This window comes from Vidua chalybeata, chromosome 1, assembly GCF_026979565.1.
Source record: "Vidua chalybeata isolate OUT-0048 chromosome 1, bVidCha1 merged haplotype, whole genome shotgun sequence".
Taxonomy (NCBI): domain Eukaryota; kingdom Metazoa; phylum Chordata; class Aves; order Passeriformes; family Viduidae; genus Vidua; species Vidua chalybeata.
Window position 1 is genome coordinate 20,558,701 of NC_071530.1, and position 14,192 is coordinate 20,572,892.

The window sequence follows — 14,192 nt, forward strand, 5'->3', positions numbered from 1 at the left end:
AATCAGTGAAGTACCATAAATATTTGAAAGAAGCTAACAGAATGTAGCTTGAAAACCAATTGTGATAGATTTATTTAATTGCTAGGTGTCTTACAATTCCTTGTTTAAAAAGACAAAGAGAGACTTTTTTGCTTTTAACAGAAAATAGATAGTACCTGTCCCAAGAAATCGTGAGGCATGTAAATTTTTCTATTTGTGTCACATAAAATTTTATTTACATTCATATTCGTTTGCAGAGAAAGTCAAAACCATGAGATGCAGAGAATAATTGCTCACCTGGATCTTTGGGAGTACTTAGGTATGGAAGTTACAAGTGTGTAGGTATTATCAACTAGAGAATACCCTGGAAAAAAGGAGGCTTCAGGGTGACCTAATTGCAGCCTTCCAGTACTGATGGGAGACTACAAGAAAGACAGAGAGGGACTGACAAGAGTCTGCAGTAACAGGACAAGGGGGAATGGTTTCAAACTTAAAGAGTAGTTTTAGGTTAGAATCAGGAGGAAGTTCTTTGTGATGAGAGTGTTGAGGCACTGGAACAGGTTGTGCAGAGAAGCTGTGGATGCCCCATCCCTGGAAGTGTTCAAGGCCAACTCTAAGCTGGCCTGGTCTAGTGGAAGGTGTCCTTGCCCACAGCAGGGGGCTTGGAACTAGATGACCTTCAAGGTGCCTTCCAACACAAACCATTTTATTAATCTCTGATTCTGTGAATACTGATGTCTCTGAAGTCATAAAATATATTAGTATGTCATAGTTCTGTTACTGCATGTAACAACAGATAACTTGTATGATGCTATAGACCACTTTTTCTCTACCATCACATGGACTAAAGGCTTCTGAATTTTGATTACAGCTTGGCATTCCCAATTCCAGGCTGCGGTATTTTCTAATTGCAAAACTTCACCAAGAACCATTTTCCTTTCAAGCTCCTGGTCAAGTGAGTCTATTCATGTTACTTCAATTTGCTTTATTTCATGAAGATTGAAGGTTAAATTTTCAGTTTAGTGGTATGTGTTGATAAATGGAGAAAAATTAGTGAGTCCAACATAAAAGTTAAAATCTGTCTCCTTTTTCAGTCTGGATATTGAGCTTTGTAAGGACTGATGTGCAAATCTGTGGCTTAGATGGCTTTAAACAGTTGGGAGATGTGTTTTCTAGCCTGATAGTGGGCTAGAAAACAGGTCATACTGCTATATTTTTTAAACACTTGGAAAGGTCTTTCTGCAAAGGCAATTATTTGAGGCTGTTCTGACATCATTGCCAATCGGTCAACTACTCTTGATACTACTGCTTTTGAAATCTTCATAAAAATAACATCTAAAGGTTATTGTGAACATGGAAGGAATTCTTACTCTCTGTATGGTTGACTGTCAAGTTTTTTTATTAAATACTGTTCTTTAATTTTATTTTTGTCATAATTTCCTCTTAGATATTGACAAGATTCCCAGATCAGGATCCAGAAGATTTACTCAAGGAAAAAGTCGCTGACAAAGTGGGTGAAACCAGTTCTTCTTTGTCCTGTGAGAAGAATCTGGATCCAAACATTGGTCCAGATTGCAGCAGCAAGAAGAGTTTACCAAAAGGGGCCTTTCTATTTAAGCTTGAAACAGTAGAAGAAATGGAAAGGAAACATAATCAAGATAATGATTCCTCTATTCAAATGCTAAAAGACTTCTTGGAAGAGGAAAATGAAGAAATGAGTCAATATTTCTTACCACCAAAGTCCTTACTGCGCTATGCTCTCTTGTTAGACATTGTTAAACCCACCTGTCGGAGGTCCACGTGCTTTACAAAAGGGTAAGTTGCCAAGAAAATGTCTTGCTAAATCATGTCCTGAAAATTTAAGTGTATTTTCTCACTTGTGTCCTGTAAAATCATAGAGAGGTATTTCATCAAAAAACCCTAGGCCTTTGAAAGAAATCTCCTTATAGTGTGCTTGCTGGTCCAGTGGAATGCCTACATGAGAATCTGTCTGGCAGAACATCATGTGCCCACTCCAAAAAGGCATTCACAAAAGACAGTTGCCATTTGTGGTTGACCTTCACAGAAGCTTAATTACCCCTGCGGAAATATGGTTCCAGTAGACTGGTATAGTGCTGATTCATTAATGAATTTCTTTATATTGCTCAATGAAGTTACAAAGTGTCATGCATGACAGATCCATTCCTCATTAAATCTGTCTCCACTGTACATTTTATTGATTTCTTGGATTTTTCAGCTATGTAGATCAGAATAGCTGTGGATTGTCAGGAAACCAGTTAGATTGCTGCATTACAAATTATATTTGATGGAGCAGAACATCAGTGCTTTTCTGTCTAGTAGTTTTCTGATTTGTACCTTGCAATTTTAAGTTTGACTTCTAGAAGTTGGTAAGTGTTCTGAAACTCCGTGGACAACTGGTCAGGAGGTTTTCCACTGAATGCATTTGTATTGAAACATTCCAGTTGGAGCCTGCAAATTTGTGGGAATTTTTAATACTGCTAAATGTTTCTAATTGGATTGGTTTTTTGAGTTTGCTGAGTGTTTCAATAAAATGTCTTGAATGATGAGTTAAAGCTAATTGTAACAATTTTTTTTTTTAATTTGGAGAAATTAGACTGCCAGATTGACAGAATTCCTGCAGGTTTTTTTTTTTAACTTTTATACAATAAAGAAGGAGAAAAAGAATTTCAAAGTTTGAAATTTGTGCAGTGGGAAAGGCCTTCCCTCAGCTCTCATTGATATATATGTATGTGCCTTTTCTGCCCTCACTCTTTTGAGTTGAGGGGAAGTCAGCATCTCATGGAATATCTTTCTTAACTAGAATAGTCAAAAAACCCCTTAGCCAGAATGGTGTCTTATGTGTCGTATGTATGCCTTAAGTGTCATCGAAAGTAATTGGCCACTTGTGGTTTCACTAGAATATGTCATAGTAGTTTGTGGTCATGTTTATCAAAATCACACTGAAGGAGGCTCCTGAGTAGTTAAAATCAAGTCTCTGTACACAGTGGTGGGAAATCTGACACCGGGGAAGATGACTCTTATCCCTCTGCTGAAATGGAGGTAATTGTGGTGGTAGCTCTGTCTGATCTGCCATCTTCTGTTTTTCAAGAACCCTTGGGGAAGAAGGTTGCCAATATGTTTCTCAATGTAATCATCTCATTTACAGCTCTGCATTAAAAGAAGGTTTATAATTACATGTCATTAAAGTCACTTTCTGAGGCCAAAAATAAGTCCCTTATGTATCTGTTCCAGAAGTTCTGTTTTTTTATTTCTCTGAAGCATGAGATCTAGGAAAAAGACCCGTGAATGGGATGGAACAGCACTCCAGGTAGTATAGAGTATCCCTCTGCTGTCTAGTGTCTTTCTTGTAAGTTTCACTGACCATCAACTTTGAGAGTGGAAGAAAAATGTCCCTCTTTTCTCTTTGGTTTTCAGGTATTTCTAGCAAGGTTCATGTGATGGAAATAATCTGGGTATGCCATCTCTACTCCTTTCTAATTCAGGGACTTTAAACACAGATAGTTCATCAGTGATTTTTGCTATATCAGTATGTCTTTTGAAAAGCTTTGGTGGAGTATACAGCAAAATGTAATGGCCCGTAATGCATGAGAGATCAAGCAGGTAATTCTGTGTGCCCTTCTGACCCTGACTTCCTGGGCTCTTAGTGAATGATTGCTTAGTTCTGTGAGACTACCAACACTGTGGTTTCTCTTTGGAGTATGTTTGTGGTGGATGAAGTTTTGAAAGGAAATTGACTATTTTAAAGGACAGAGGAAAAAAATTGTATCTGACTTCTCTAGATGTAGTCATTCCGGACATACTTTAAATTTTTGATATGCTATTGACAAGAGAAGTGATACCTTTCAAAATAGTGTAAATATCAATTACAGAAGAGCTTTCTTGCTTTGTGGAAATTACTTTCTGTCAGTCATAATATACGACACAATATACCCAGAAAAAATACATGTATGAAATGAAAAGATTTTTTTTTAAAGCTTACAGAAACAAAAAGAGGCAGGGAATCTTGAAGCAGATGAAAACTGAAGACTGTAATTTCTTAAGCCAACTTCTTTCATTGTAACTTGTAATGAAACTTGTAATGAATTTTGTCAGAAAATCAATACGTCATTTTTTTACTGTGACAAAATTTAATTATGTTCCAGATCTAAGGTAGGAATGTTAACTTTTCTGTAGTCAGCATATTCAATAATAATAAATAACAATCCAGCTAACATTACATTAGCCATATGCCCACATTTGTATTAAAAAACCAACATCCGTGTGTACACATACACACACACACGTGGCCTTCAATGCACACAGACACCAACTGGATTTTTTTTTGAGGGGGGAGGAGTTCTGTATTCTAGTGCCAGTTATTTAGACAGGAATATTTATTTTTCCCAATAAAACACTTCAATACCACTCTGAATTTTATCCCATTTATTAATTTTGGCTCAGTTATATTAAACTGAAATATTACCAGATGGTATATAAGAGGAAGAGGATGAGGATTCCTCAATGCTGTGTGTGTTACATTGTTAAAACTTTGTGTTTGGGAATTTGCAGAATGCGAGTAACCAATTAAAGATGATGTATTTACAAAACAGATTCCACATGTATGTAATCTGTAACAGTGTTTAGGTGTTCTAATGCTGAGGAAGATTTGTAACCACTTTGTTTTAAAGTGAGTGCTGCTCTGGCTGTTATTGGCAGAACTAATTGTAGCTTTTTCAGCTGAGCATGAAATACTCAAGATTGAGCCATGCTGGGTCATTGTGTCTGTGCTGAAGGGAGAGTGTTCTTTTATTCACTGTGGAATTACAGAGGCTTGAAACATAACTTGTGCCATGCTTTAGGAGTGGGTCCCATGTGGAACAAAAGACCTTTATAATTGCCTTTACAGTTGTACAGATAAAACTAGAGAAAAGTGTCTGTTAACAATTGATGCAGACCACATCCCTCTAATGCAGGGGATCTTCTGAAGTTCTTCTGAAGGGCAAAGCCATCTGTTGTCTTGACTCACTCTCTTTCTGTTCAGAATGTTCAAACTGCCGTAGTTAGACCAATAGAGCATGTTTCTGAAAGCCCATGATTATATTTAAATTATAGCCTTGAAGAGACTACAGAGTAAACATGTTGTTAAGCAATCAACCACAAAGCATGCAGAACAGCTATCATAGGTTTCAGAATGCAAGTTTACTTACTGTTTACTTGGATTTAATTGTTTTTCTTCTTCTTTCTTTCTTCTGCTCTGCATAGATGCCTGGCCATCACCCTTCCTTCAGTAGAAAATCCACAAGCAACCAGAAGTTAAACCTGACTGAACCACTTTGTTCAGTTTTTTGACATTCAGTTTGTCCAGCTTTTTGACATTAAAGCTGGAGGCTCACACTAGCGGTCCTCCTTTTAATAAGGAGCACTGATTTGACCTTTAACACATTTTGCCATAATGTAAAATTGGTTTAGGCAATGTAGATGGGGTTTTTTTTGGTGTTCCTTTGCTTGAATTCCTTGGCTTTGTGTAGTTGCCATGTATAAGACACTAGTGTGGATAAGCCCTTGAGCACCGAGGGCAGACTCATCCCCAGAGAGCACATTCAGAGGGTACTACACTCCAGGGGTTAGCAGAGTTTATAACAAGGCTTTCTGCTTTATCTATCCAGGAGGCTGTTTGTTCATCACGGCAAAGGAACCTAAGTAACCTCCCTTCACCTTTGCAGTTGGCAATGCCATGAAATCCAGTGAAAATACTAATATAAGTTTGTTATTGTTGTTGTTAAGGTATGGACACTATGTAGAAGGGACCGGCTCAGTTCTGCAAACAGCAGTAGATGTACAGGTAAGTGTGTGATCTAACATATTAAAATAACTTGTTTTAAAACTTGACACTTGGGTTTTTTTCTGTCTTCTCCTTTGTTATTCTGAATATTATAAGAAAAAAATCTTTTAAATGTAATGGCAACTGAGTTTCCAATTGGTTTACTTTGTGTTCCTAGACAGCAGTTTGTTTAGACCAAAATTATATCTGTGTCTTTCTGTGAGGAGAATATGAGTTGCTATTATTTTATTATCTGTCATGTCATACAGAGGTTTCACAAGGGTATGTGAAAACCTTAAAAATTACTAGTTCTATGGAGAACCTACAGTACAGTGAATCAAGAGCTGTTTTTTGTATGCATATAATTCTGGAAATATTGTCAGATGTTTAACATGTTTGAATTCCAAAATTATTATTTATCTGCGAAGAGTATTTTGAAAAGTTCTACTATTGATACTAAGCTCATGACCAAGTGGTATTTAGGCATTGAGGAAGGTAATAAATGTACTGGTTAATCAGCATTCAAAGATACTTTTCACAAAGCCTGTGTTGTACACAAGCCTTTCCTCCTGCACTTCTGTGCTGTTCACTAATATTATAAGGCATTTCTAAGCAAATAAGGAATGCAGCTCTGGAATTCTGGATAATCTCAAAGTGAGAGTATTAATAATAAACAGCTGCATCCACACGGCTTAATTTGTAATAATGGTCTGTTACTGAGTTATTTTAAGTCACTGTCCTTTGTCATTAACAAATGTTTATTCTTTGATTGCCCCATTGGAGGAAGAAATTATGAACGCCCTCATGGCAACATTGATTTCTTTCTTGCAAGTCTGTGTTGAGATGCTGGCTGCAAGAACAGAATGCAAATGACACTTTCAAGCAAAACATGCTATTGTCTTTGTCACTTTGATAATTAAGGAAATATTCTAGTAAGATGTGACTGTAAATTTTGCATATCTGGCCTGCATCAGTCATATTTCTTGGTTTTATTATTTTTCATAGCTTGAATCAGTGTTTAAACACCTTGACGAATTACCAGAAGAAGAGAAGCTTATAAAATTGTCAACACTAAAACTGAGGTACTTTACTCCAAGAGAAATAGCAAATCTTCATGGGTTCCCTTTGGAATTTGGTATGTGTCACAAAATGCACACTTCTACATTATTCTTCAGAAATGCCAATGTATTTTTTTTTTTTTACTGGGACTAATCCAATCTTTTTATTTTGCATTTGTTTCAGACCACTCAGTTCTTGTGATTGATTCATTCTTGTTGTTTGGCTAACTTTGAATTTCTCTAAATTTCCACTCGTTTTTTTCATGTTTTGTAAGAGCCAGCTTCTGTGGTGAGGTTTGTCTTCATAAGCTAAGAAGAAGATTTTGGCATGTAAAGTGCTCTGTTAATGAAGCACAATGAAGGAATACCTTTGTTTAAGGTTGAAACTATTTATTCAGCAGTCGGTATTACTCACAACTGTGGTAAATCAACATATCCTGCAAGCTTAGGAAGTCTGTTTGTGGTTCTCAGTGTTTCAGCTGCTTGCTTTCTCCCTTCCACACATTTACAGCTGCTTACAGGGAATTTGAGATGGTACAGATATTTCTTTGTTGAGGAGTAACCAGTCTATTAAGCCATCTCTATTTTCTAGAGAAGGCAGCCCTTGGTCAGTTACTTCATTTTCTAAGTGGTTGTTTTTTTGAGGAAGGAGTCAAGAAACAAGACTCAGCAGTATCAGTACACTGGATACAGTAAATTCATCAGAATTCTCGTTGTAAAAAAGGGCAAACAGGAAAGTGTAGCTGTTACTGTCTGCTAAGAAACTGTCCTGTTGACATCACATCAGATCAATTTATTGTCACTCAGCAACAGAAGAATCCATGGAATCATGGAAGGGTTTGTGTTTGAAGAGACCTTAAAGATCATCTATTTCCACCCCCCTTCCACTAGACTAGATTGCTCAAAGAATAAGAGTAATTTGTTATATTTTGCTTTGACTTCCTCAGTGACTTAAAGTTCTGAGAAATGTGACTTGTTTCTATGTATTTCTTTCACAGATTTAATTTGTTTTTTCATTTATTAGTTGTTATATTTGAAATTGCTACATTTGGAGAACATTATCAAGGTTGCACAGTAAAACTAGAGCTGCCAGCACTAAGCTTACATGTTTATGAGTATTTGCAAGTGTGTGCTGTGTTGTTACATACCAACATGCAATGTTTTTTCATGGCCTCTCTTCTTTAATGGATCTGTTCTATTTGCAGACAGCCTCTTAGCACAGCTCTGTTTCATATTCATGTAGACTAGTGTCAAGATACTTGAACTTAACAGAGCTGGATTGGGCTTGTATAGGCTTATCATGCTGCTCAGGGTCTCTTTTGAGCACAAAATTGCCCATTTTCTCTTTTTTTAAATACAGCTGGAGTTTTTCCCCTGTTAAATCAGTCTCTGCAACATTACTGAGAGGTGCAATAGGGTTAATGATGCTTGTATTTTAGAAAGGGAGAACTGAGACAATTTCTGTTGGGAAGACTCCATTTCTTTGGGGTGATCAGTTTGTGAAACCTGAGTTTTATAATTTCATAGTGCTTGGATTGATACCGTGCTTTCTGTTCAGAGCTCATCTGCAGAGACACCTGTGAGGTTCAATATTTTTGCAAGCCAGAACTGAGCTCTGAAGACAAATCAGGCTTCTGAATTTGAGGATCATCCAGATCATCACCATGTACAATATGTTAATTTAGCAGACCTGTGTTTTGTTGTTTGGGATTCCACCTTTCAGAGGAGAGTACCCTTTTGCCATAATTATGGCAGTTAGTATTATAACTGTCTTATAGTTCTTGCAGTTCCCTTCCCCCTCTCTATACTGCTTTTCCAACTTTGATGACACATAAAGCAAGCCTCTCTCTCCTTCAGTGGTTTCCTCTGGCATATACTCCTGAGTCAGAGGCAGAACATGCATTTTCCCCTGCACTGAGTCACAAGTCTGACATTTCTTTGTGTTTAAAACTTCTCCCACTTTTGCTTTAAAAAGTGTTATTTGACTCTAGGTTGATAGAAATCTTTAGTGAATTTAGGTACTATAATCTCAGTTTTCTTTGAGAATTTGCAAGCTCTGGATTTTTTATGAAAGTGGATATATTTATGGCTCTAGCAAAGGGTGTTGCCCTGACAGCATTTCTCCCATGCTAAACTTCAAGTAATTATTGTGAAACATGGTATTTTCAGAGCAAAATGTGTTATAAGTTCCCTGCTACTGTGCTCTGTAGTGACAGCAACATTTAGGCTGAAATTTTCAAAACCAAGAAGCTTGGAATTGTACCTACTGTAAATATGTTATTGGTCCAAGAAACTGGAGCATGAGGAAACTATAAGCTGAATACTATGTGAACAGACTGTCAGCAGCTTTGTAGCAGATGCTGTTACTAGTGCAGCTACAGTATCATCAGAAGAAATGTGATTGTCTAAATGGTTCTTTTTAATTTTAAGAAGTTGTTGGCCTTTTCTAATATCTGAGGTCCAGGGTTAAAGTCATTGTTCATTCCTAACATGACCAGATTTATTTGTGCTTTTAACATTAAAATGTATAGATAGTGATTGCACTATAGTTCAATGAAATACTGCAGTCATTTATCTTAGTCACTCTGGTGGGTCCCACAGCAATATCATTAAAAGTGAACAGAGTGTTCTTGCACCTGTGACCTGCTTTCATGAGAGTGATGTCAGGATGTGTTTTCCATTTTTCTTATTAGCAATGCATGCGAGCTTTTAGGAAACAAAAGCCAGCATGGTGGGGAAGTACGTGCTGTTAGGACCTCAGTGTCCTCAGGTACTGTGTGTGACATAAATGCTACAGTGAGAGCTGTGCAGCAAGTGCCAGCATACTGGACATTGTTGAATCTGACCTTCTGATGTAGGCCACTCTGGAGCCAAGAAGATAGAAAGTGCAAGACAATGTTAACAGTCAGAGGCAGGAGGCCTGGGATAAAGGAAACCATGAGTTCTGAAGATTAATTCTTGGGCTTTGGTTGCCAAAAGGTAGGAAAGAGAAACCCTGACATTTTCAGGATTCAGGTAGAATTCTTGGGCGTGTGTGTGTGTGCATAAATACATATTTATTTTCATGTATTCTTTTAAAATGCCTTTATTCTGTACCTTATTCATTGATGGAATATGAAAACTCCATCTCAGGAAGTGTGTGTGGGAGTGCAAGTGATTGTTCCAAAGACAGAAGAACAGTTGCCTAAATGTGAGTGCCAGGGAGCTGGGCAGAGTTGATGGAGCTGGCAGAAGATGTGTTTACCAAAGCAGTCCACATTCGAGGCATTAGTAACTGGCAGAGAAGGATGGAACAACTCCTCCCAGACACCACCTCCTCCTCAGAGCCTCCTTTGGCTCAATAACTGTCCAACCACATTCTCTCCTGAGCTCTCTCTGGGACAGAGTATTTTCTGAGGAGCTGTGAAAATTTCAGAGCATACATATCGCTACTTGCACTCACAGTGTGCTTGTGCATCTGAGCTAATTGGGGTCTAATTGGGGTGGTGATGACCTCCGAGTCAAAGTTAGGTGTTTCTCCTTAGGGAATGATGAAACAAAAGCCAGCATGGCTGGCTAATTGAATGTGGTCAAGTTTCAGCAGTTTACTATATGACCCTAGCAGTTAAGTCACCACTGCTGTTCATCTTTCACTCAGGTTGAAGCAAATGTACTTTACCTCACAGTTGGAATAAGGTAAGAGTGCAAACAAGGACAGAGCAAATGAACTGGCTGCTCAAAACTGCTTCACTCTCAGGAGCTTGGAAGTCAGTACACAGCACAGCCCTTTCACAATACCTGGGCTGGTGTCATTTTTACTGGCTCTCCTTTCTTTCTGCCAGCCCATGCACTTACTATAGGAAGGACATTTCTGCTGCTGTCTGTATTTCTGAGTGTGTTTAATGGGGTCAGCATTGAATGACACGGAAAATTGTTCAACTGCTTGATCACTCACTGAATAAGCCTTGTTCATCATTTAATCTGCATGGGTGGTATATTGCACTGAGAGACTTGTGATTTGACTGAGCTCTTAGAGGGGATCATGTGGGAAGTACAATATGAAGCTTATGGAGTACAGTTTAGTCCATCTGCAGAATTGTCACATTTTCTTTCTGCTGTGGTCGTGTTCTTCTGTAGATGTTATCTAGAGTAGCAGTTGTGCAGGGATTTAGTGCTGCTGCCCCTCCCTGAGACTGCTGGATGTTTTGAGCTCTCTGAAGGGAAGGTAGATCAGCAGTAGTTACACAACAGAGGAATATTTTGAAGCTTCTTGGGAAACTTTAGAGATGGCAGTATTGCTAATAGAAGAACTGATACAAATCCAGTGAATTGGTTGTGAATTGGTTTTGTAACTTTGTGAATTTTGGGGGGGGGCTGGAGGGAGGATGAATCCTGCTGCAATCTGTGATAACTGCACTAAGAAATGTTCACTGAAAAAAAAAAATAGTCTAAAAAGTAGGAACAAACCCAGACTAGTGATGTTGCACTATATGTTTTTGTTTTAGGTTTTCCTGAGAAGGTAACAGTAAAGCAATGCTATCGTCTTCTGGGAAACAGTCTCAACGTACACGTGGTGGCAAAATTGATCTCCATTCTACTTGAATAATTTAGAACCTGCAACTGATGCATATGGACTGGTGACAGAAAATACTTCCATCTTTTAGGAGAAAGCTGATGGAACCTGGACAAATACCCCAGCTTGACAAGATATTTGTCCAGACATTTTGCTGAAAAGTTTTGATATATTTTTAATAACTTGAATTCATGATGGATTTAAACTTTATAGGTGTTTAATTTAAATAGCAGTTTACAGGACTTATTTGCTTTATTTAAAAGTTCTTTTTAGTTTGCAGAATGAAAAATAGCAGCATATGCAAATACTTCAATGAGAAAGGATAAGATTATTTTATTTTACTTTATTTTTTATCTTAAAACCATTTCCTCAGTACTGTGTGAAACTGTGTCAAAGCTGTTTCAATTAGGTTCAGAGACCAAGTTCAATATGTCTTCATCTTTAAATGTAAGTGGTCCATTCTGAAAAGATTTACTGTATATATGATCTGAAATTTTGATGTGATTTTTGTAGCTCATGAAACTAATAAATTCAGTATTTTATATACAATTTTTAAGACTTCGTGTTGTTCTTTATGGTTGTCTCATTTTTAAATACTCATAGGATTCTGGAACCCAACTGTATTTGTCTGGAATGATTTGTTTAGTTGCAGCTGAATGAAAATATTTCAAGATTATCACAGACCTGACAATAACTTCCCTGTTTCTCTTATATTATTTAGGATAAGATCATTGCTCCTTACCAAAGATCTACATGTAAAAGACATTAAAAAAAAAATTAAAGCTCCATGTTTAGGTTCCTGTGACATAAGAACCGGAGAAAAACTATATGGGCTTCTTCTGAAAATTTCTTCACAAATCTTGGTAGTAGTACTGGGCTTAGGAGTGTATGTTGAGGTGAAGCCACTGCATGTGGCCATCCCCAGTGCCACTGCTGCACAGTGCCTCATAGAGCTGGACTCAATGGGTTTGTAATCAAGTCTTGTGAGTTCAGTACCTCTGAAATTATAGAGAAAATAATGGGAAAACTGAAAGCCCTCTAAAGAAGCATGTGTTCTAATTACCTTTCCTTGGGATTTTCCCATTGGTATCTAGATTAAAAAGAGCTTCAGTGAGGAAGAGGCAAGATGATACTTAGTAAGCATCCTTAGGGAGATTATGTGCCAGAAGACAGAAGGATTTTGTAGTTGATCATAGTTCCTGTGCACCTAAGCAGTAAGTTAAAGTTGCCAGTCCTAAAAATGAATGAATTTTCTCCCCCCTCTCCCCCAACCCATGGGATGACACAGAAACAGTCTTGGTATGTTCCATCTGGGTTTGGTGGTGCAGGAGAAAGTGAAGGCCACAGAGAGCAGAGCTGCTGTGGAGATACTGTAGCTGTTTTCATCTGCTGTAGTCCTGAAAACAATTTAAAAATAAATGTATGTAGATAAATTCATGCAGCTTTATCTTATGCTGGGTCCTGCATTTCTTCTTCAGTCTTGATTTGCCTGCTGCTTTGTGGACTGTTAAACCAGGAAAAGCTTGGGTTGACCTACTTCAGCCTGTCTGATTCTCCAGGAGCATATTGGCCACTTGGGCTGTTCCAGCTGAAAAAGAGAAATGGAAATGGTTTCTCCTGAAAGTGCTCTGGACAAAGCCCTAGAGAAGGTGAGATTGGCCTCTGTCCTCACCTGGTCACTTGTAGTACTGAAATGTCAAAAAAGTATTGCTGTGCTGGCTACTAAACTGCAAAAAGCAGGTGTGCTTTTGACAGTGAACCATGGTTACCTATACCTACAATGGTTATTGTGTAGATTTATCAGCCGGATCAATAACTAGTATCTGTGTGGTCTTGTTCTTGGTAGAAATGTGGTAGTATAAAGATCTCTTGCTGTCTAATATGTTCCAAACATAGATATGAAAGCAAAGGATATTAATTTGATATATAAATTGGAATTTCCTTCTGCTAAATAATGTAAATATTCTATTCATTCTGCTTCACTGTAGTAATATTTGGAAAAATATTACTATTAACAGTTAATTGTCAATTCCTTTGTGTGTAGAGCATATCTTAATGCTTTATATGCCTCTTGTAAATTAGCAGTGTTGAAGTGTAAATTGAAATGTACCTAGCTGCACCTAAAACTGATACCATAATACAGAGCCTGTTACATATGCATAGTGAATTTTAATTCAATATGATTGTGAAGACTGAATCTGTTTGCTAATTTGAGCTGTTTCTGAAGGAAAAAAAAAGTGAAATAATTCAGAGTTGTAAATACATATTTGTGTATTTTACCCCTGCTAACCCTGTAATACTGGTGCAGCTAAATTGAGTGATTGCTGCTTATCCCCTTGGTTTGTTATTAATAGACTGGTTTACTGAGTTCTGTTGGGTTGTACCTGCTTGACCTCACTTGATGATCATGTTGCTTCCTCTTCCAAGCAGGCTCCTAATCCTAAGTACTTTGCAGCCTGCATCATTGCTGTACTTTGCAACTTCAGCTTAAGCATTTTCACAGCAATGAAGTGTGATTACAAAAGCAGCTGAAAGGTGAAGAAAAATCTGGAAAACAGCTTTGGAAAGGGAGGGAGATACAAAATCAAAAATCAGATTCTGGGTACCTCATTCATTTGCACACCTTAATTACATTTCATTATCTGAGTGAAGTAATGTGGTTGTATTCCCTTAAATTTGAGAATTTCCACTGAGAAAAAGGTCATATTTGGTGGTGTTATATTTATGTTGTCATTTTTGAAGCTTACAGATTGACTTACAAAAATCTTCCCTATACCAGCTA

The 14,192-nt window shown here is 37.5% G+C and overlaps 1 protein-coding gene across 10 annotated transcripts in view; it reads left to right on the top strand.

Moving 5' to 3' along the window:
• Nucleotides 1-11,959, top strand: part of TRDMT1 (tRNA aspartic acid methyltransferase 1) — a 41,529-nt gene extending 29,570 nt beyond the window's left edge. For 7 of the 10 annotated variants that reach the window (XM_053966968.1, XM_053966985.1, XM_053966994.1 and 4 more), the window contains 5 exons: nt 851-934; nt 1,427-1,794; nt 5,764-5,821; nt 6,806-6,935; nt 11,343-11,959. In XM_053966968.1, coding sequence (XP_053822943.1) covers nt 851-934; nt 1,427-1,794; nt 5,764-5,821; nt 6,806-6,935; nt 11,343-11,443 — 741 coding nt within the window. In that variant the 3' untranslated portion in view covers nt 11,444-11,959. Of the gene's footprint in view, nt 1-850; nt 935-1,426; nt 1,795-5,763; nt 5,822-6,805; nt 6,936-9,716; nt 9,838-11,342 lie in introns of those variants that run through there. The other 3 variants (XM_053966947.1, XM_053966958.1, XM_053966937.1) reach the window with 3 other exon arrangements.
• Nucleotides 11,960-14,192: the final 2,233 nt, after the last annotated feature.